Genomic DNA, 23,879 nt, shown 5'->3' with positions numbered 1-23,879 from the left:
CTTTTTTTTGTGAGGCAGCTTATTCCGTTGCTGAAGAGTTCCATTTGTTGACAAAACTGTCTTCCTACAAATTCCTCCTGAATCCTTGTTCTGGCCAATGGAGGGCTGACCAGTAGGTCTCTTCATCTGCCATGTTTAGTCCTCTTTAAAAAAACAAAAAGAAGAAGAAGAAATGGTGTCCCCTGAGTCTTCCCTGAATGCTAAAGACACTCCACTCACACAATTGTTCACCATCAGATGCCAGATGACTCGATCTGGTGTTCCCCCCCCCCCCCATCATCACCACCATCAGAGGAGAAAAAGAACTTCATGTAAAGAAATAGAAGGCTGTTAACTCAAGGAACTTGCTATATTCCCCTCCCTGTAATTAGGAATGTGGTATAAAGATAGCTATAGGCAGACTCACATTTCTTTATAAATTGAAGGGAATTGTTACTGTGTCCAAAATTCAACATTATATATAAAGGCTCAACAATTCATAAACATTTTTATATTGTTCTCTTTAAAACAAAAACTGAGATGGGGTATAAATTGAGTATTGTGACAAGGGGGAAAATGTGAACGTTTTATAGTTCGGATGTCACATGGTTTGAGCCCAGAGCTGTTCTCTAGGTAGAGTTATGCACAGACCAGCGGTTCTCAACCAGAGTGATTTTGTCCCTGCCGGACATTTGGCAATGTCCAGAGGCATTATTGGTCGTCACAACAGGGAAGGGTGCTCTGGCATCTATTCAATTAAAGGCAGGGATGCTGCTAAAACCCCACCATGCACAGGACAGCCCTTCCCAACGAAGGGCCACTAGTGCCGAGGCTGAGAAACTGTGGCATAGGTTATATGCAGTTTCTAAAGGGCCACTTCCCATTCTGCCACCAAGTGTTTCTTTTATATCTTTTTTTCCTCACTTTGTTACTGAGCTCCCCTCACTGCCTATGAATTCCTTCGGTTTGCGTTCTCTGAGAGTCTGTTTTTCTGGTCCAAGTAAATAGCAAGGCAGCTGTGGTTGGGAAAAGCAGGACAGGTGGTGCCAAAAAGCATTCCTTCAAACTTTTCTCAGCAGGAATTTTTTTGAAGATTTGAAACAAGCGAGAACCTTCCTTTCAGGCTAGGATGGAGTTGCAGACTCGAAGGCTTGCCAGGTGTGCAGTGGCCCAGGGTTAGGTGTCTATGCTGGCCTGGGGTGAGTGTGAGGAATGCGGGAGCCAGTGCTACCAGCTCTCCCACCTTTCTCAAGAGGTTAGAAATCCAGATATGTATGTGAACTTCCCAAGATTTCGCATTAGAGCTCAAGTTTTTATAAATCACCGTGTGGCTTAGAGATGATCATACTAAGTGAAATAAGCCAGACAGAGAAAGACAAATATCATATGACATCACTTCTACGTGGAATCTAAAAGTTGATACAAATGAACTTATTTACAAAACAGAAATAGATCCACAGACATAGAAAACAAACTTATGGTTACCAAAGGGGGAAATGGGGGTCAGGGGGAGAGGTAAATTAGGAGTTCGGGATTAACATACACACACTACTATATATAAAATAATCAACAAGGTCCTACTGAATAGCACAAGGAACTATACTCAATATTTTGTAGTAACCTATAAGGGAAAAGAATCTGAAAAAGAATATATTTATACATATATACATACACACACACACACACACATATATACGTATAACTGAATCACTTTGCTGTACACTTGAAACTAGCACAACATTGTAAATCAACTATACTTCAGTTAAATCAATCAATCAGCCAGTCACTGTGTGGGCTAAACACCACCTGAATAGTGGGGGGCTGAATATGGTCATGTCACACCCACTGGACTAGCTCTGTTGCAGCATCAGAAGAGGGTTTTGTCCCCAGAGTTGCACTTAGTAAGTTCTCTTTGACTTCATTTCGTGTCTCAGCGCAGGCAATTTCTTCTCCTTTCCAGTAATGTGATCTTTGCGGAACTCTGCAAGTGAAGGGATTTAAAGGGGCTTAAATGTTGATGCCCTGTCCCATATCTAAGTGTACCTGTGAATTTCAGCTGTCTACACCCATTCTCTGTGACTGCTTCACTAAGGAACGAGGCTTAGCATATTCTTGTTCATCGCCCAGGCTTCTGGGAGGGAAGAGTCTAAATGACCCTTACGAATGAGCATCCACTGTTTTACAGACACCTCCAGAACCATCTCTCGTGATGCAGAGGCAAAGTGACCTTAAGCAAAGGATTTTCAGCTTCTCATCACAGGTGTCTGGGTTCTCCTCCTAGCTACCCACCTCAAGACAGAGCCAAGCTTTTTGGAAAGAGCCGCAATTTGGGTTTGAATTCCAGCTCTACCACCTACCAGTCCTGTGATTTGGGGACAATTTGCCTTAGTTCTCTGATTTTAATTTTCTCAACTGTAAAATGAATAAATCAAAAGGCTACCTCAGTGGATTGTATGTTGATGTGTATTAGATAATATCATATATGCAAAAATGACTCATGCAAATCCTGGTGAACATTTAGAGCTCAATATTGTTCGTTTCTCTTTCCTCTCTAACTCTGTATTACCTTGGGCATGTTGGTCCCTATATGTGGTCTTTAATGTCACTTCCCTCAAGTAGACACCACATTTTCCTCCCTACAGCACAGGTAGAGGTTAAGAGCACCAGCTGGATGTTGGCTAGTCCTGGGTGCAAGTTCTAAATTTACCACTTACCAACTTCTGCCCTTGGACAAGTTACTTAACCTCTCCTAACCTCATCTATAAAGTAGCAAAATATAATAGGGTGGGCTTTGTAGAGCTGCTGTGAGGATGCAATAAGGTCTTAGATACTAAGCTTCTAGTATTGATACATACTCAAAAAACACTAGCTCTTCATTGTTCCTGTATGCCTGTGTCACAGGGAAGTTGTGGTAGCTGGATGAGATGATGGGCATTCAGATATTTAGAAAAGTTAGACATGGGAGAACTTTCTTTTGCAGGCCTTTCTTGCTGAGTTTTCAGCCCCATTCAGTTAATGCAATTTTTATGTTGGTGCCATTCTGTAAAAATGACAAAGTCTTTTGTTATTTTTATTGAGGAATAACATATATATAGTAATGTACATAAATATGACTGTCCACACGTACGACTCAATGGGTTTTTAATATGCATGGACCATGTACCCGACAACCAGATCAAGATAGGGGCATTCCCAGTATTCCAGGAGGCTTCTTCTTGCCCCCTTGCAGGCAAGAGCCATGCCCCAAAAGTAACCCTTACTCTTCCATCTATCACCAAAAACAAGTCTTTCTTTGGACAATATTTTTTATCATTATTATCTCTAGAATCAATTTAATATGGAACATACTGTTTAATAACCTCCATTCTCTGAATCTGATCTGATCTGATTAAAATTAGGAGTTGTGTACTTCAGTGGTCCTGGGTTCTCTTTGGAACCAACCCAAAACCTCCATTTGACTTCTGGCCATGGACAGTGCTGACAGTTCCTCATGGCGTGCCTTGCCCTGTGCTCTTTACTTGGAGGGAGACAAAAGCCTAGGAGACATGGTGCTACCCTCAGAGAGCTTCTCGTCTAGCTAGAGAAACCAACAAGCCTTAAACTGGAACACTAGCTGACAGCGAGTGAGGCCGTGAAAAGCCTTGTCCTAGAGAAGCAAGCTCATGTTTTCTTGTTGTCAGCCCTCCTGGAGACCCTGTTTGGTGCTGGCCTCCCCCAAGACGGCCAGATTAACCACACTCCATAACGATGATTCCTTTGCTTTGTGGTCACTCGGATGCGGAAGGCTTGCTGTCTTGCCGTCTGCTATTGTGTCGTGTATGTCTGTGGGCTTTCCCATCTAGGATGTGGTCTCCCGCAGGCACGTGGAGGGCAATCCTCAAGGGCTTGTTCCAAGATGCCTTTGATCAGGACGTGCGACCCCAGTTTTCTCTACAGGTCTCTGTAGTCCGTAAGACAGTGCCCACTCTGAGAGCAGTTAGAAAGCATACACTCATCACTATTTGCATTATAAAAACATTGCTGTGCAGTGTGGATCGTTAGGAAGCTTGAATTTCTTTAAAAGATGGAATGGCCCTTAACTCACTTACTGGCATCTGAGGAACTGGTTGAACATAAACTATTCTGTATGGTTGCAAGCACATAATACGGCAGTCTCTTGAGCAGGTTCTCTATGCTCTATGGAAACAAAAGACATTCTTCAAAAACTGGAGACTCAATCAACAAACCACTGATCGATCACAGGGGAGAAGAGGAGTGAGCAGTTTTATTGCACAGCTCTGGTCATTTTTCCTGAGGACTTTATTTTATTTATTTTCTTTTTTTTTTTCTGAGGATTTTAAATGAGAAAATGGCTAAAGCAATGCCTCCTTACACATTATTGCACCATCATCCATCATTTTGTCTAGTTGCCTATTAATAACTTTCACCTCTGTCTAATTAAGTGAAAAGTATAATATTTGTTGTAAATAGCTAAGCATTTTTTATGATAGACCAATATTCACAAAGATCGTATTTTTCCTATAAGGAGGCTTCAAGATATTGTTTAGAGTTTTGGAGTTTGAAATACATAGTATCCTTGTGGAACTATGGAAACTCTCATACTGGTGGGAATATAAATTAGGAAAACTACTTGGAAAACAGTTCATTGTTACCTCCTAAAAGCCTAGGATTACGTACACACTGGCCTGGATGTGCAGCTTCTACATATATATCCTAGAACAGTGGTTCTCAGACTTCAGTGTGAACCAGAATCCCCTGGAGGGCTCAGTGGGCCCCAACCCCAGAGCTCCTGATTCAGTATGTCTGGGGTGGGACCACAGAATCCCCATCTCCAACAAGTTCCCAAGTAGTACTGATGCTACTAGTGCTGGAACCACACTTTAAGAATCGCTGTCTCAGAGGGATTTTTGTACGTAGGAAGACATGAGCAAAAACGTTGTTCCTAATAGTCCCAAGCTAGAAACAACTCAAATTTCCATCAACAGTTCAGTGGGAAAATTAACTGTGGTACATTCATTCAAGAAAACACTGAATAGCAATCACCTACAGCTACCTGCCTCAACAGGGTGTATTTTAGGAAGTGTTAATGAATGAAATAAATGAGGCAAGAAAGAATACCTACAGTATGATTCCATCTCTATGAATTTGAAAGTGATAAAAACAGAATTATATTCTTTATAAATGCATATATAGATGGTAAAACTATAAAGGAAAGCAGATAATTGATACTGCAAAAGTCAGTCCAGAGGTTACCAGGGGTGACAGGAAGGGAGGCATGCAGGGGGCTCCTCGGGTACTAGCTGTAGTCTACATCTGAACTTGGCTGTTGGTTATGTGAGAGTTGACTTCCTCATTAATACTTACACTGTACATTTATATTTATACACATCTACATATATCATACGTCCTCTAGTTAAAAAAAAAGTTTTAAAAAATTGTTCTACTGTATCTTAAAAGAAAATGTCTCCTAGCCTATATGTATTCTGGTTCTTTGACAACTTGTTTGAAATTTAGGATCTGTCCGCTGGTTATGAAAAATAAATCCCTTAACCTTTTATTTTTCTTTCCAGTTTTTATTTTTTAATTAAAAAATTTTTTTAACATCTTTATTGGAGTATAATTGCTTTATAATGGTGTGTTAGTTTCTGCTGTATAGCAAAGTGAATCAGCTCTACATATACATATATCCCCATATCTCCTCCCTCTTGCGTCTCCCTCCCACCCTCCCTATCCCACCGTTCCAGGTGGTCACAAAGCACCGAGCTGATCTCCCTGTGCTATGCGGCTGCTTCCCACTAGCTATCTATTTTACATTTGGTAGTATATATAAGTACATGCCACTCTCTCACTTTGTCCCAGCTTCCCCTTCCCCTTCCCTGTGTCCTCAAGTCCATTATCTACATCTGCATCTTTATTCCTGTCCTGCCCCTGGGTTCTTCATGACCTTTTTTTTTTTTTTTTTAGATTCCATATATATGTGTTAGCATACGGTATTTGTTTTTCTCTTTCTGACTTACTTCACCCTGTATGACAGACTCTAGGTCCATCCACCTCACTACAAATAACTCAGTTTCGTTTCTTTTTATGGCTGAGAAATATTCCATTGTATATATGTGCCACATCTTCTTTATCCCTTCATCTGTCGATGGACACTTAGGTTGCTTCCATGTCCTGGCTATTGTAAATAGTGCTGCAATGAACACTGGGGTGCATGTGTCTTTTTGATTCTGGTTTTCTCAGGGTATATATTCTCAGTAGTGGGAATGCTGAGTCATATGGTAATTCTATTTTTAGTTTTCTAAGGAACCTCCATAGTGGCTGTATCAATTTACATTCCCACCAACAGTACAAGAGGGTTTCCTTTTCTCCACACCCTCTCCAGCATTTATTGTTTGTAGATTTTTTGATGGTGGCCATTCTGACTGGTGTGAAGTGAAGCCTCATTGTAGTTTTGATTTGCATTTCTCTAATGATGAGTGATGTTGAGCATCATTTCATGTGTTTGTGGGCAATCTGTGTATCTTCTTTGGAGAAATGTCTATTTAGGTCTTCTGCCCATTTTGGGATTGGGTTGTTTGGTTTTTTGATATTGAGCTGCATGAGCTGCTTGTAAATTTTGGAGATTAATCCTTTGTCAGGTGCTTCATTTGCAAATATTTTCTCCTATTCTGAGAGTTGTCTTTTCATCTTGTTTATGGTCTCCTTTGCTGTGCAAACGCTTTTAAGTTTCATTAGGTCCCATTTGTCTATTTTTGTTTTTATTTCCATTTCTCTAGGAGGTGGGTCAAAAAGGATCTTGCTGTGATTTATGTCATAGTGTTCTGCCTATGTTTTTCTCTAAGAGTTTTATAGTTAACATTTAGATCTTTAATCCATTTTGAGTTTATTTTTGTGTATGGTGTTAGGGAGTGTTCTAATTTCATTCTTTTCATGAAGCTGTCCAGTTTTCCCAGCACCACTTATTGAAGAGGCTGTCTTTTCTCCATTGTATATTCCTGCCTCCTTTATCAAAGATAAGGTGACCATATGTGCGTGGGTTTCTCTCTGGGCTTTCTTTCCTGTTCCATTGATCTCTGTTTCTGTTTTTGTGCCAGTACCATACTGCCTTGATTACTGTAGCCTTGTAGTATAGTCTGAAGTCAGGGAGGCTGATTCCTCCAGCTATGTTTTTCTTTCTCAAGATTGCTTTGGCTATTCGGGGTCTTTTGTGTTTCCACACAGATTGTGAAATTTTTTGTTCTAGTTCTGTGAAAAACGCCATTGGTAGTTTAATAGGGATTGCATTGAATCTGTAGATTGCTTTGGGTAGTATAGTCATTTTCACAATGTTGATTCTTCCAATCCAAGAACATGGTATATCTCTCCATCTGTTTGTATTAACTTTAATTTCTTTCGTCAGTGTCTTATAGCTTTCTGCATACGGGTCTTTTGTCTCCTTAGGTAGTTTTCTTCCTAGGTATTTTATTCTTTTTGTTGCAGTGGTAAACGGGAGTGTTTCCTTAATTTCTCTTTCAGATTTTTCATCATTAGTGTATAGGAATGCAAGAGATTTCTGTGCATTAATTGTGTATCCTGCTACTTTACCAAATTCATTGATTAGCTTTAGTAGTTTTCTGGTAGCATCTTTAGGATTTTCTATGTATAGTATCATGTCATCTGCAAACAGTGACAGTTTTACTTCTTTTCCGATTTGGATTCCTTTTATTTCTTTTTCTTCTCTGATTGCTGTGGCTTAAACTTCCAAAACTATGTTGAATAACAGTGGTGCGAGTGGGCAACCTGTCTTGTTCCTGATCTTAGAGGAAATGGTTTCAATTTTTCACCATTGAGAACGATGTTGGGTTCGTCATATATGGCCTTTATTATGTTGAGGTAAGTTCCCTCTGTGCCTACCTTCTGGAGGGTTTTTATCATAAATGGGCATTGAATTTTGTCCAAAGCTTTTCCTGCATCTATTGAGATGATCATATGGTTTTTCTTCTTCAATTTGTTAATATGGTGTATCACATTGATTGATTTGCATATATTGAAGAATCCTTGCATTCCTGGGATAAACCCCACTTGATCATGGTGTATGATCCTTTTAACGTGCTGTTGGATTCTGTTTTGCTAGTATTTTGTTGAGGATTTTTGCATCTATGTTCATCAGTGATATTGGCCTGTAGTTTTCTTTTCTTGTGACATCTTTGTCTGGTTTTGGTATCAGGGTGATGATGGCCTCGTAGAATGAGTTTGGGAGTGTTCCTCCCTCTGCTATATTTTGGAACAGTTTGAGAAGGATAGGTGTTAGCTCTTCTCTAAATGTTTGATAGAATTTGCCTGTGAAGCCATCTGGTCCTGGGCTTTTGTTTGTTAGAAGATTTGTAATCGCAGTCTCAACTTCAGTGCTTGTGATTGGTCTGTTTATATTTTCTATTTCTTCCTGGTTCAGTCTCAGAAGGTTGTGCTTTTCTAAGAATTTGTCCATTTCTTCCAGGTTGTCCATTTTATTGTCGTAGAGTTGCTTGTAGTAATCCCTCATGATCCTTTGTATTTCTGCAGTGTCAGTGGTTACTTCTCCTTTTTCATTTCTAATTCTACTGATTTGAGTCTTCTCCCTTTTTGTCTTGATGAGTCTCGCTAATGGTTTATCAATTTTGTTTATCTTCTCAAAGAACCAGCTTTTAGTTTTATTGATCTTTGCTATTGTTTCCTTCATTTCTTTTTCATTTATTTCTGATCTGATCTTTATGATTTCTTTCCTTCTGCTAACTTTGGGGTTTTTTGGTTCTTCTTTCTCTAATTGCTTTAGGTGTAAGGTTAGGTTGTTTATTTGAGATGTTTCTTGTTTCTTGAGGTAGGATTCTGTTGCTATAAACTTCCCTCTTAGAACTGCTTTTGCTGCATCCCATAGGTTTTGGGTCGTCGTGTTTTCATTGTGATTTGTTTCTAGGTAGTTTTTGATTTCCTCTTTGATTTCTTCAGTGATCTCTTGGTTATTTAGTCGTGTATTGTTTAGCTTCCATGTGTTTGTATTTTTAACAGATTTTTTCCTGTAATTGATATCTAGTCTCATAGCTTTGTGGTCGGAAAAGATACTTGATACGATTTCAATTTTCTTGAATTTACCAAGGCTTGATTTGTGACCCAAGATATGATCTATTCTGGAGAATGTTCCATGAGCACTTGAGAAGAAAGTGTATTCTGTTGTTTTGGGATGGAATGTCCAATAAATATCAGTTAAGTTCATCTTGTTTAATGTATCATTTAAAGCTTGTGTTTCCTTATTTATTTTCATTTTGGATGACCTGTCCATTGGTGAAAGTGGGGTGTTAAAGTCCCCTACTATGATTGTGTTACTGTCAATTTCCCGTTTTATGGCTGTTAGCATTTGCCTTATGTATTGAGGTGCTCCTATGTTGGGTGCATAAATATTTACAATTGTTATATCTTCTTCTTGGATTGATCCCTTGATCACTCTGTGGTGTCCTTCTTTGTCTCTTGTAATAGTCTTCATTCTTAAAGTCTATTTTGTCTGTTATGAGAATTGCTACTCCAGCTTTCTTTTGATTTCCATTTGCATGGAATATCTTTTTCCATCCCCTCACTTTCAGTCTGTATGTGTTCCTAGGTCTGAAGTGGGTCTTGTATAGACAGCATATATACGGGTCTTGTTTTTGTATCCGTTCAGCCAGTCTATGTCTTTTGGTTGGAGCATTTAATCCATTTGCATTTAAGGTAGTTATCGATATGTATGTTCCTTTTACCATTTTCTTAATTGTTTGGGGTTTGTTATTGTAGGTCTTTTCCTTCTCTTGTGTTTCCTGCCTAGAGAAGTTCCTTTAGCATTTGTTGTAAAGCTGATTTGGTGGTGCTGAATTCTCTTAGCTTTTGCTTGTCTGTAAAGGTTTTAATTTCTCCATCGAATCTGAATGAGATCCTTGCTGTGTAGAGTAGTCTTGGTTGTTGGCTTTTCCCTTTCATCACTTTAAATATGTCCTGCCACTCCCTTCTGGCTTGCAGAGTTTCTGCTGAAAGATCAGCTGTTAACAGTATGGGGATTCCCTTGTATGTTATTTTTTGTTTTTCCCTTGCTGCTTTTAATATTTTTTCTTTGTATTTAGTTTCTGATAGTTTGATTAATATGTGTCTTGGCGTGTTTCTCCTTGGATTTATCCTGTGTGGGACTCTCTGCGCTTCCTGGACTTGATTGACTATTTCCTTTCCCATATTAGGGAAGTTTTCAACTATAATCTCTTCAAATATTTTCTCAGTCCCTTTCTTTTTCTCTTCTTCTTCTGGGACCCCTATAATTCGAATGTTGGTGTGTTTACTCTCGTCCCAGAGGTCTCTGTCCTCAATTCTTTTCATTCTTTTTTCTTTATTCTGCTCTGTGGTAGTTATTTCCACTGTTTTATCTTCCAGGTCTCTTATCCGTTCTTCTGCCTCAGTTATTCTGCTGTTGATTCCTTTTTTTTTTTAAACATGTTTATTGGAGTATAATTGCTTTACAATGGTGTGTTAGTTTCTGCTGTATAACAAAGTGAATCAGTTATACATATACATATGTTCCCATATCTCTTCCCTCTTGATTCCTCGTAGAGAATTTTAAATTTCATTTATTGTGTTGTTCATCATTGTTTGTTTGCTCTTTTGTTCTTTTAGGTCCTTGTTAAACGTTTCTTGTATTTTCTCCATTCTATTTCCAAGATTTTGGATCATCTTTACAATCATTACTCTGAATTCTTTTTCAGGTAGACTGCCTATTTCCTCTTCATTTGTTTGGTCTGCTGGGTTTTTACCTTGCTCCTTCATCTGCTGTGTGTTTCTCTGTCTTCTCATTTTGCTTAACTTACTGTGTTTGGGGTCTCCTTTTCACAGGCTGCAGGTTCGTAGTTCCCGTTGTTTTTGGTGTCTGCCCCCCAGTGGCTAAGGTTGGTTCAGTGGGTTGTGTAGCCTTCTTGGTGGAGGGGACTGGTGCCTGTTTTATGGTTTCTGGTGGGCAGGACCGTGTCCAGTGGTGTGTTTTGAGGTGTCTGTGACCTTATTATGATTTTAGGCAGCCTCTCTGCTAATGGGTGGGGTTGTGTTCCTGTCTTACTAGTTGTTTGGCATAGGGTGTCCAGCACTGGAGCTTGCTGGTTGTTGAGTGGAGCTGGGTCTTAGCGTTGAGATGGAGATCTCTGGGAGAGCTTTCGCTGTTTGATATTATGTGGAGCCGGGAGGTCTCTGGTGGCTGAGACCTGTCCTGAGCTCGGCTCTCCCACCTCAGAGGCTCAGGCCTGACACCCGGCTGGAGCCCCAAGACCCTGTCAACCACACGGCCAGGTACGTGGGGGGAGTTTCTTGCCTTTTGGGAAGTCTGAGGTCTTCTGCCAGCGTTCAGTCGGTGTTCTGTAGGAGTTGTTCCACATGTAGATGTATTTCTGATGTATTTGTGGGGAGGAAGCTGATCTCCACTTCTTACTCCTCCACCGTCTTGATGGTCTCCCCCCCCCCCACTTAAGCTTTAATATATGGTTTAGTTATTCTTCTGGGTCAACTAAATATTAAAATGAAGGAATGATATAATTTTTTAAAGAAACATGCTCTTGTTATAGTCAAATATATTTGGTTATATGAACTAGTGATGAACAAAGTATTACAAAGTAAAAGACCTGTCAGTCCTATCTGAAGAACAGATTAGAATTTTGTGCAGTTAGCATGTTTAATGTCTATCTGTATGTAACAAGCCATGTAAGGCCCTATGGTGAGATCATCGTTTAGACACTGAAGATAAGAACATACACATGATGAAAGAGACTGACGGCTCTTTGCCACATCACAACTGATTTACATAATTTTCATCTATACAAATCTCATGACTGCAAGAGTGAAGACTCTTACGAACTATTTCCATTTCATGGGAGGAGAATCACTTTAAAAATATTTCTTTGCTTTTTGAAAGGAAGGAGGGATTGAGTGTGCCTGTTGATTATGTTGTGATGTCTTTTGCCTCCAAAAATTCAGAGAGGAGGCGTTGGGAACATCTGCAGCCCCATGAGGATCCCAGGAACGCTCATTTCTGTTGAAGAATGCTTAGTCTGTCTTTTCCTGATATCAGAGTCTTGCCTTTAAGTTTTATCTGGCTGAATCTCTTTCTTTACTACACTTTTAAGTGTATCTTATAAAAAAAGACAATTCTTAATCCCCCTTTTAAACATAAGTTTCCTTGCAGCATGGGCTGCATTTCTCCTGATTGGTAGCAGTGTGGATTCCCGATTTGCACTTCCCACACATTAAGTTGACAGCTGCATTATTCCAAAACACATTCTTGCAATGATGACTGCCAATATTTTATGATGATATCCTAGGAATTCATTTGCAGCTGGCTACTGACATGAGAGGTATCTATATTATTTGGTGAGTTAACCAGTTAAGTACATTTGTTGCAAGTGCAAGATGCTAAGAGGATAAATGCCTTACTTATTCTAGTAAAAAATTAGAAACAAACCAAATGTCCATCAGTGGGGGGGATGGTTAATTTAATTATGGTATAGGCATACTATGGAATACTATGAAACCCTGCAAAAGAAAGTAGACCTGAATTTATGGAATGTGTCAGGCTCCCCATTAAACACTTTATATGCATTGTTTTATTTAATTCTCACAACAACTCCGCGAAATTCCCATTTTACAGATGAGGACCCTGAGACTTGTCCAAAGTCACATAATGAGTAAATGGTGCAGCAATAATTGGGTTTGAGTTCTCTGGACCCCGAATTCATTTCCTTATCCAGTTACACTCTGCTAGCTCATGAATGTCAAAGCCGTATGTATTGTTGGCTCCCCTCTCATGGAGATTTTATTCGAGATAACATTGGTTTACGTGAACATGAAGAATAGGAAGAGACTCATGTAATAGAAAAAGCAAACATATCTGAGTGTCAAAACTAAATGACTTCTGAAGGAGGTAAGTTTCCTGTACTTCCCATGATTGAAACACAATTTAAGAGCATACACCAAGATTCTGGTTATGTGTGCAATCCAAGTCAAGGATTCTCATGTATTTTCAGGGCCATTACTCTGTCTAAAATGCCAAATTCTGAGTAAAGTGAGAAGTCATGCTTTTGCTCAAATGTAGTTATTCATAATGTAAAATGTCAGTTATATGCTTGTTTTTACAACTTTTCATTCTTTTAATGTTTACAGATGGACAAAAGCGAAAGAAATCTTTGAGAAAGAAACTGGATTCACTAGGGAAGGAGAAAAACAAAGACAGAGGTAAAGGACAGAATGAACTAAAGCAAATGCATCTCCCGTGGAGCCTAATGGTTGAATTTGGTAGGGTTTTGGAATTGCATTGATTTATGTGGTTCAACTCTATTATGTAAACTGGATTTCTACGATGGAATGTCATTGAAGGCTGTTGGAGTGGCCCTGTACTGAACTGATGAGTTCAACTGGTTTGAGCAAAATGTGATTTCTGCCAAGTTTATGGTTCCAATTATGATGCTAGCCAATCAGCAATGCATAAGGAAAACCGGGTTGAGCAGCCATGGATAGCATCTCTAACGCTAACCAGCTGTCTGGCAAATCCAGATAGTTAGGCAGGGCTAGTTGAATGAGAAAGAGTTTGGATCCCCCCACCATGGCTACTGGAAAGAAACGGTCTCACCCTCGTGGCTACTGAAGATGGGACATTCTCAGCATTGTAATGTTAGGTCACAGCACGCTTATTTTTTTGCCCTGTGTGTTTTGGGAATTGTTGACTCTCTTCATACTGTCCCCTTCTATATCTATTTAGGAAACCGATAGTTTAGCCATTCTTTCAGAGGTATTTGTGGTCATTTTTAACTAATATTCATTGAGCCTGCATAATGGGCACCTGGGCCCCATTAACCCAGTACATCTTTTTGTGGCTTGTTTCTATGGTTTCATATGAAATGACTGCTGAATGGTGTGGTCATATGAATGTATTTCCATTTTCTATGACATAGGGAATGAGTGTAGAGTCAGGAAAGCCATGTATCTCACCTTGGAGTTCTTTTATCTAATGATCGAATTTCTGCTTGAAAAGTAATGAAAGGCAATGAAACTGAAGGTGTAAAAATAAATGCATTGTGATAAGTATTAGACAAGACCTAGACACACCATTGATCTGAGACTCTACACCCGTATCTTGAACTGTGCCTAAAGGGTCATGACATCTGGTTCTTGGACTAAAAAGAGATTAAAGAATTCTAAAGAATGGAAAGCCAATGTTTTACTTCCCTTAGAGCATGATTTCTCAACCTTGGGACTATTGACATTTTAGACTGGATAATTATTTTTTGTGGAGGCTGTCCTGTACATTGTCTGAGATGTTTAATAGCATCCCTGGTCTCTACCACTAGATGCCAGTAGCACCGCCCCCAACCAGAATATCTCCAGACATTTCAAATGTTTACCTCAAACTGAAGAAAAGGACATGAAAATGTCAGTGATCCCTACCCCTGACTACATAGCAGAATAATTTTTGAAACCTTTAAAAATTCCAGTGCCCAGACCCCCACCCCAGAAAATCTGATCCCGTTGGTCTGTAGGGGTACTGAGCATGAGTAATCTTATAAACTACTAATGTGCACCTTCTAAGATGAGAACTCTGGTCCATAGTAACCAGTATACTCCCCAGGGCACCTTCTACCACAGGAGAATCTACTGCTGGCATAATGAATGCAAAAGGCATTAACTCTTGTCCAGCTACCTATCATTGTCTGATAAATTATATTGTATTTAATTGGTTCATGTGTTCTTACCCTTATTTTTTAAAAGGAACATTAGTAGCCAGCGTAGCTTTATTAAACTAGAGTTTTTACTCGTTCTGTTCCTGCCATGGACCATGTTTATCTCGTGAGATTAGAGAATTTGTGAGAATTCTCAGTGTTTATAGAGTTATTAAAGGGATCATTCAGACTGATATTAGTAATGTGTTATCTTTAAAGTTGTTTATTCTAGGATGAAGATAATGGTACTAGGATCTGAATAGTCATGATGTAGACTTGAGGTGATTCTTCAGAAGTGCCCATTCCGGCTAAACTAAGCACAATGAGCATTTTTTGCAGATGTTTGAATTCCCTCAACAGAGGGAGATGTATGTGTGCTTGCTTATGTAAGAAAACAGCAGGAAGTAAGGGTAGGGCAGGAAGGGCCAGGGGAAGTAATCAACCACTATGCACTGGACTATTATACATTTTTTAGACCAAATCATATTTATATATTATATAGGCTAAGTGAAAACTTGGCAGTGTTCTATAAGGTTGCACAGGGGTGCTGGCTGGGAAAAGGAAGGCAGGTCCTGGTGGTTCCAAAGAAAAAACACATCACCCATCCAACTAAGGAGAAAAATATCAGGATTTATGGCAACAGAGGTTTTTTTTTTAATATAGCTTTGATAGTTAAAAAGATGATGTCCTAGGCTTAAGTGAAGCTTAATTACATGGCATCTTTTCCGAACATAAAGTCCTGTGTGCGTCCACACATCCATTACATGGATGTCTTGGGAACCCGGGTGTGATGAGGCAGTGTGCAGGTCTCGCATAGTTGTGATCAGTTCACATTGTTTTCTTCCGTTTGAATGTTAGCATTGGGGTTCATAACAGCTGCACATGTGAAAAATGACAATCATTTGAATCCAAGAGTAAAAGAAGGAAAACAGGAAATTCTAGATGACTTCTTGGGTTAGGTCATCTAAAAATAAATAGGAGCAGCTTTTTAGAATCGAATTGCTCTCCCAATAAAGCGATTCATTAAATGTTTGATATGCTGCTATATTAATTGATTCAATCAGAATGAATCATGTCCTGTGTTTTATTTAATTGCCTTAACATAATATACAGCAGATCATGTGACACTTCTGTGTCCCTCCCGCCACTTAAGCAGTGCCCATATGACTTTTGATTTCCATAGAGAAAGTAATTCAGGATTGATGCTGGTTCAGAAAACATATTTTCACACAGAATAGTTCCAGGTTCTTCATTTCTCTTAGTTAAATTACTTGGCATCCAAAAAGTATTTTTTAAACTTTCAGAACTTCAGAAAATTTCTTTCTTGTGTCAAAAAGAATCACTTTTGGGGAAAGGTTTTTAAATGGCTACTTTGTGCCAATTAATGTGGTTCCTAATCAGAGCACAAGGGAAATAGGTTTTACTGTGGCCGAAGTCTGAGAACTAGGTCCCCTCTCTACAGGATATTTTCAGATGATGAAATGTTTATCAACATAAACTCTGGTGATAGTTCAGGTCTAGCACCTTTCTTTATGCTGAAATTATATCGTGCCATGTTTTATTGTTCCTCACTGTCTAAATGGGTTAATATATGTGAGTTGTGAAGTAGCACTACATAGGAATAGTTGATACAGCTTTATTTTGTGTCATGTTAAATAACAGTAGAAACATCAAGTATCAGTTATCACTCTTTAGAAATTCTCAAAGAAAATGTATTGAGTGCTGTCACTGGAGATGAGAGAAACAGGGGGAGTGTGATTCCAGGGAAGAGTAGGAGGGGCCACCTCACACAGGACTGTGTGGGCCGCAGCACAACTTCTGGTCTGCACGCTAAGAACACTGAGACGCCATCAAAGTGAATTAAGGATGGGGTGGCTGAATGGTGTCTTTAAATGGATCGCCGCTAAATGGATTGCCACACTGCAGTGTAAAACATGAACTTGGGGTGGGGGGGTGAGACCACGGTGGAGGAAGGAAGCCTGATTCCAGGGGCCAAATCACTTCTGGTGAGGATAGGTCCAGGATGGGACCGAGGGAGTTGGTGAAAAAGGTAGCTTGCAGGAAAAAGTAAGAGGAGAGGAGAAAGTCAAGGAGATGTGAGGACAGCGAATCAGATGGGTCACTTGGGTAGACATCCACGTCACCCGGGATGATGGTAGATGGGGGTCCTGACTGTGATGACAGAAGATAGCAATGAGCAGGGGAGCAGGGGAAGCTTGCAGTAGCACCAGGTTTCTGCCACACAGCAGGAGGGGGAGGATCTGGAAGCTGAAGCAGGGAGCTGAGCGACCAGCACACCACCTCCTGGCCCTGAGGGTCATGGGGAGGGAGCAGAGACAGCCTCTACCAATGAGGACAGCAGGGGATGCAGTCTCCTTAGTAAACACATACTATAGATTATAACATGATACCCACAGTCCCTGGGCCCAGAACACTGAGTCTTGGGTAATATTTTTATGGTTTTAAAAACCCATTATCAAGTTTATTAGCTGCTATCAACACAGAGGCTGTAGGTTCCCTTCTCCTCCCCAACAGAAGAGCTTTGAACCCACAGATAAGCATGTGTGCCCAACACTTTATTTACACGGAAAGGAGGGTTTTGCTCAACAGGCTTGGGCTGAGTCCTCAATTTCACAATACCCATATTTTGAGAAGCAATCACATTCAAGGAACCCTGCCTAGAATTTTCCAGGGACTAGACACTGTGACACAAGTTTAGAGCATAGAGAGATCTGTCTCCTTTCTGAAGCTTGTGAGAGAGTTCTCTGGAGAAAGCAATGAGAAACTAAAGAGACTAGATCAAAACACTACCACTGAAAGAATAAATAAACTCAGCCAGGAAAGAAAGCCTATTAGAGAAAAGCAGAAATAAGAAAAGATAAATAAAAGAGTCATTTGGGGAGAATGACTTCATGTATTCCATCTGTTTAATTTCTATTCAGTTATTCCAATTTACAAGTAGAGAGGCAGACTTTTAGATATTAAAAATGACAGATACCAAAGGAAACCATCTTGCTTCTTTTTTCCAAGGATATTACAGATCTCTAGCCGAGTCTGGTTGGTTTCCTTTATGTGGAAAAAATGTCTAGGAGAGGAATCAGTAGTCCTCATGTCACATTAAATCCCTGCTCTGAGTATGCCTACTTGAGCAGACACAGGTCACTTGATACATTTATCAGTGTCCTTTCTGCTAGCATTACCCACCAACAGTTTTTATATATTCCAAGTAGCTATCAGCCTTGCCATACGCATGTTCCTAGATTTGCCCCAAGCTTTTTGAAGGAAGACTATTTGATTATTCCCATAGACAAGATAGCACTGATTTACACAATAAATCCTGAGGTGTCCCCTTTGGTTTCTAATTTTGCTAGTAGTGGAAATGACCTTTTATCAGTAGTGAGTATTGGATCTTGCTACACTGTCCACATTGATCCCTCAATACAAATGCCTAAATTGTTTTTTGCATTAACGTATGCCGACTAGTTAACAAACTTATAGAGGATGATAAGCATCCTCTGAAAAAATCCCGAAATGCTGAAGTTTTGATTTTTCACTTCAAAATGAGTTGCATGTTTTGATAGAACAAGAGGTTCAGGCTTTTCAAGTGCCATTTCTGCTTTTAATGCAGACTTGACTATTAGCCCAGGGATGTTCAAAATGTTGCCGTGGATCAAAGAGGAAAACCTTTTAGAGCCTCTTTCCACCTGATTTAATGTTAGCTTTTTCAACCTTAGAATTGTTTTCCCTTGCTCATTCTGGTTTTATTCATAAGGGTTATAAAAACAAGGGAGAGGCTAGACTCCAGCTTTCTGCTGCTAGGAGATGTAATTTTGGGTCTCAAAGAAATAATGCATTTAATATAATTATTAATGCTTTTCAGCATGAATTTAAAATATTACCAATAAAATGCCTGGCCCTACGGATCAACGTGCTTACAGTGTACGTGTATACAAGTGGATTTACTATAGAGATCCAGAATGCAATTGTGTGTACATCTCCAAATAAAGCCGTAGATTTCTGCATTATGCTCCTTCCCCAAAACTGTCCTTACTAGAGGATTTAATAAATTATATTCCGGGCCCTTCACCGGATATTTAGTGGTGAGAATCCACTTCTGCATGTGGCCAGGAGAATGGCTTGAGTGTAGATCACGAGGGTGACAGCCCTAACCCAGCAACTGGAGGCAGCATGTGGGCACAAAGAACACAAAGAAAAGAAGAACAAACTTATTCCCAAGCTGCTCCTCTGTCTCCTGAGTTGTCATTTCACATGTTGGAACCTCTTTGACTGGGAACCTCAAAGTGTAGCCACTTACCTGAATGTCAGTAATTTTTGGCATCTCTCTCTTACACACATGATAGACACAATTACAATTATTTACATATCCGATTCTCCACTCTCCCACCTCACCCCACACTCCGAACGCTTCAAGAGCGAGGACTGGACCTTCTGTAAGCTTTGTACTCCCCACTGCGTACCTTGACACGGCACATAGTAGGTATTAGTAAGTGACAGTTGAATGAATGTATACACACAGTCTTCTCAGGCCTTGTAAGCTTCGGGGCCTCTTGAGACATCAATCAAAGACACATTTTGTAAAACCGTTTACTCATGAGGATGAAGTATTATGTTCATCCTATCAAAAAATGTCGCCTGTCTCCATAAAGTTATTTCCTTTAAACATACTTGAGATACGTCGAGAAAAACTCGAGGCTTAGATTTTTAAAACCCATGCTCTTTATACATACTAGCTTTCTTTATTGAGATAGAAACTTCAGCCACTCTGACAAACTCAAAAGTCATCTCCATATATATCGATGGATGAATCAATTCTTCAGAAAACAGTCGTTTGAATATGTCTGCCCTTTGATCTGCAACATGACTGAGAGTCTTCCCTGGGGTAGTCTTTCTCTGAAAGTGAATGTTTGTTTTCTGATTCCAGAGTTCATCCCACAGGCGTTTGGAATGCCCTTATCCCAAGTCATCGCAAACGACCGGGCCTATAAACTCAAGCAGGACTCGCAGAGGGACGAACAGAAGGTTGCATCCGATTTTGTGGCCTCCCTCCTCCCATTTGGAAATAAAAGACAAAACAAAGAACTCTCAAGCAGCAACTCATCTCTCAGCTCCACCTCGGAAACACCAAATGAGTCAACGTCCCCCAATACCCCGGAGCCGGCTCCTCGGGCCAGGAGGAGGGTGAGTTGGCCAGTGTTTTCTCTGACCCTGATGTCAGGACAACGGAAGAGTTCTAAGGTTATTCTCTGAGTCTTGGCTCATGTGAAAACTGCAAATGCAGTTTGTGTCCAGGTATCTGTCAACAACCCCATTCAGGGAGAACTTGCACTGGCCCCGAGGCACCTGACCCACCCCTCCCAGCCTTTCCCTGACCCCTTTCAAAGATATTGGGTGCCTCTCCTTGCTTACCCGTGATATCCAGAACATTCTACAACATCACCACCGACCCTACTCTAGTGTAACCTTCTGTTGTGTTACCAGAATTTCCCATGAGACTCTGAGGCTTGAGGGCAGGGCCAGGTGTTTTTGTTAATCTCTTCATCTCATCCAAGAACTATGCCGGGCCGAGTGAATTTGCTGCTGGTCTTCATAAGCAATGAGATTTTTTTTTTTTACCAACGGAACATGGTTTTTTTCTCAAACATAACTGTAGAAACACACACACACACACACACACACACACACACACTCATATGTCCTCTTTCATTCAATATTGTAATCATGTGGTACCATTTATTGAGTGAGTACTATGTTCCAGGCACTGTGCTATTATTTGGCATTTCAAATTTCACATTTCAATCCAGGAAAGCTGAGTGTCCAGGCAAATTGGTTGGTGATCAGCTGAGTCAGGTGATAAGCATCTCTGAAACTTCCTAGGTCACTGGGAGATCTCTCCTTTGCCTTTCACCTGAAGGCCCAAATCTTTGCCACCTCCAGCCGTTGACTACTGCCCTAGTTAAAACCTGAGGCACTTCCCAGTTAAAATGCGCAGTTCTCAATCAGCCTCCAACGTTTAGAACCTCTCCAAGACTCAGGGGCACCTGAGCCACCCACCGCTGTTTTCGGGGATTCACTGTGTTTAAAGCTGAAGAAATGACAACATAATGGAATATTTGAATTTGCGTGACAGAACTGTTCTTCCAACGCTGGCATAGTCTCTCAGACTGTTTATATAAGCCTATATGGCAATGACACCAAAATGCCACATATGAGCTTTCTGAGAATCTAGAGCCCAGGCAGTGGGCCTCCCAAATGCCCTCCCCTCTGGCCAGGCCTTGCTAGCAGCCAACTTCCTCCTCTATGCTTCATCAAAGGGCGGGTGGCCATACAGACGTGAGTGGTGCCCTGCACCCTTACCCTCAGCCTTTACCATTCCTAGTGTGCCAGCCCTCCTTCCACCTGTCATTACCTCATCTCTTGGCTGGGGGCTTTCTCTGATGGCCAGAGGCACCCACCCATAGAGATGACAGGCTGCAAGTAGCAAGGCGTTAATGTCACCTCCCTACCCCTACCAGAAGTTGTCTTTAATCAGTGACTCTTGAGACTCGTGGTATAAATACCCCAACTCCCTTGCTCCTTAGCAGGAATAGCTCTGAGGTGCATGATCTACACGGTCTCCCAGGTCCCCAGGGCAACTGGGCTCCAGCGGCCCACAGGCTTGTCACAGGCTTAGTGATGCTCCCTTCATTAGCTGCCTTCACTTCCCTTTCTCATTTCCCCACTTCCCTACAGCTGTCTCCTGGGACTATTCCCCTAATAAAGTTCATTGTGTCACGTCTGGGGGGAAACCAAACTAAGACTGTTTATGGAATCCTCCTATTTTAAAAATCTACTTTCGAGAGTTGAGTTATCATTATCTTTTTTTCACAAGAGTTCTCTGACTTTACCTCATTCGTCAAGTATGTGATTTTTTTCTTGTTTCAAGGAATGAAGTGGTTGGGTCAAAATATTTTAATTGTATGTTTGCCATCTCTTGTCTTCCATTTGGAAAAAGTTGTCTATTGTTGAAATTGTAAATGTCATTACCTTACCCTGTGTTGCGGAGGTTTCCTAACCTTTTTTCCTTTTAAAATACAAACAGCACAATTAAACAGCATTATTTCGAGTGTGATAAATAGTCGTGGGCAAAAGGATTTATTGGATGGCATTGGGGGAAGCAGTTTTTATTTTCTCCATCTGCACTCTGTGTTCATGTCTGTGTATAATTTGCAGGGTGCAATGTCAGTGGATTCTATCACCGATCTTGATGACAATCAGTCTCGACTGCTAGAAGCGTTACAACTCTCCTTGCCTGCCGAGGCTCAAAATAAAAAAGAAAAAGCCAGAGATAAGAAACTCAGTCTGAATCCCATTTACAGACAGGTCCCCAGGCTGGTGGACAGCTGCTGTCAACATCTAGAAAAACATGGTAAGCAGACTTGTTTGTCAGCAGTCAAGTACTAAAGACTTTCATGTATTCAGGCCCCATTCATTCAAGAACCCGATTTCAGTTCTATGTTCATTCGATCAGGCTCTAGGCCGAAATTTCCTTTGCAAAGAAAATTTACAAATATGAGCGTTTGCTTAACCCCAGTAGGGCTAAACAAGATTTGGGGTGGCGGGAATCAACTTGATGGTATTCAGACTCCCCAGCCCTAAAGAGTCCTCAGAAGTGACCCTGGAGATCAAGGAATTGAGGGGAGGGCAAGGTCTGTTGGGCTGGGACTATCCTCAGGACTCCCTTCAAACAAAGCAGAGCCACTTTTATCTTTCTTATACATTGAGGTTACACAAGGCTTCCTTTAAAAAATAATAGTCTAGCTTCTTACAGAAAAAAAAAAAGATTAGAAAACCATTCCTTACGTGAATAGAAAATACACAGTTTTGGACAATAGGTTTCTATATTGCTCTTTGCATTTTTGTGGAAAGCTGTCCACTTAAAATTTCTTCATAGTGACCCTTTTGGGAACTCAGTTCCACTTAATATGCTGACTTTAAAACAATGTACAGTTCTTTAAAATTTTTGCTGAACTTTAGACTTTTGGCTCATCAAACAGCCATGTCTACGATCTGAATTTGTTTGCTATAATGTTAGCATGCATTTTATGGACATGAGAAGAGTTTATAATTGCTTCTTTTTTCCAGTTTAATTGAGAAATAATTGACATACATCACTGTAATTGCTTTTTTACTATAAAGATAATATACACATCATGATAGAGAAAAGAAAGAAACAGAAAAGCAAATTCTGAGGCTATCAGATAGACATAACTACTCTTAACATCCCCATCTATTTCTTTCTAATAAAAGTGGGACTTTATAAAAATTACTAGGATATGTCCAGGTCTCTTAATCAATTCATTATATATGGAAATCACTAGATAACATATGGGTGACTTAATATAATTAATAAGTATTGAAACTTTATACAAAATTTTAATATGTATATGTATGTGTATGAGTGTACATTCTTATCTGTCTCTTCTCCTTGGAAAGTAAACTGGACATCAATAAAAATATCTTAGACATTTTGAATTCCCAATACTTAGTATCATGATAACACAATGTAAATGTTTCAATCAGTATTACTTGAACAGAATTATTTTTCAAAATAGCTTAGCAACTAAAGAGTTCTTTAGTTGCTTTTAGCACCTAAAGAATTTACCTGAATATTTAAATTCAGCCTAAACTTTACTACGAGGTAGAAAAAGCGACTCATACTTTTATAATTATAATTTTTCCCTATAAAGAATGTAGAGAGTGAACTGTAGCACTATAAAGAATTCTAAACGAGAAAATTCTACTCTAACCGTGCAGGAATGCAGTGCCAGGTTGAGTAACTGCTTTTGTGAAAGAAAACTTGGCATGTCTTTGTATTTTCTTTTTGAAAATAAATTTTCATGAAATATAATTTGTAAAATAGCATTTCCTTTAAGATTACTAAAAAAGAGGGAAGTTCACTTTTTTGGGGGGGTGCGGGGGAAATAGTTACAATGCAGTTTAGGGCCTAAAGGAAAGAAGATAACCTACATGATCTTTCAAGGACCTGATTCTGTTCCGAGTTTCCATGATGTTTAGACCAAATGGCTCTGGAAAAATGAGAGATAGGTTCAAATTCAAACAGATATTAATCTTGGTCACTTTAAACCAATGAAAAAAGAGCAAATTTCAGAAACAATT

The 23,879-nt window shown here is 39.9% G+C and overlaps 1 protein-coding gene across 10 annotated transcripts in view; it reads left to right on the top strand.

Annotated features, from left to right (window-relative positions):
* ARHGAP6 (Rho GTPase activating protein 6) overlaps positions 1-23,879 on the top strand; it is a 489,264-nt gene that overhangs the window by 421,619 nt on the left and 43,766 nt on the right. For all 10 annotated transcript variants that reach the window (XM_068534002.1, XM_068534008.1, XM_068534006.1 and 7 more), the window contains 3 exons: positions 13,150-13,221; positions 19,645-19,901; positions 21,933-22,128. In XM_068534002.1, coding sequence (XP_068390103.1) covers positions 13,150-13,221; positions 19,645-19,901; positions 21,933-22,128 — 525 coding nt within the window. The remainder of the gene's footprint in view (positions 1-13,149; positions 13,222-19,644; positions 19,902-21,932; positions 22,129-23,879) is intronic.

Source organism: Eschrichtius robustus, chromosome X (genome assembly GCF_028021215.1).
Source record: "Eschrichtius robustus isolate mEscRob2 chromosome X, mEscRob2.pri, whole genome shotgun sequence".
In the NCBI taxonomy this organism is placed as follows: Eukaryota; Metazoa; Chordata; class Mammalia; order Artiodactyla; family Eschrichtiidae; genus Eschrichtius; species Eschrichtius robustus.
The sequence above is the reverse complement of the archived record's forward strand: the minus strand, read 5'-3'. Positions and strand labels throughout refer to the sequence as shown.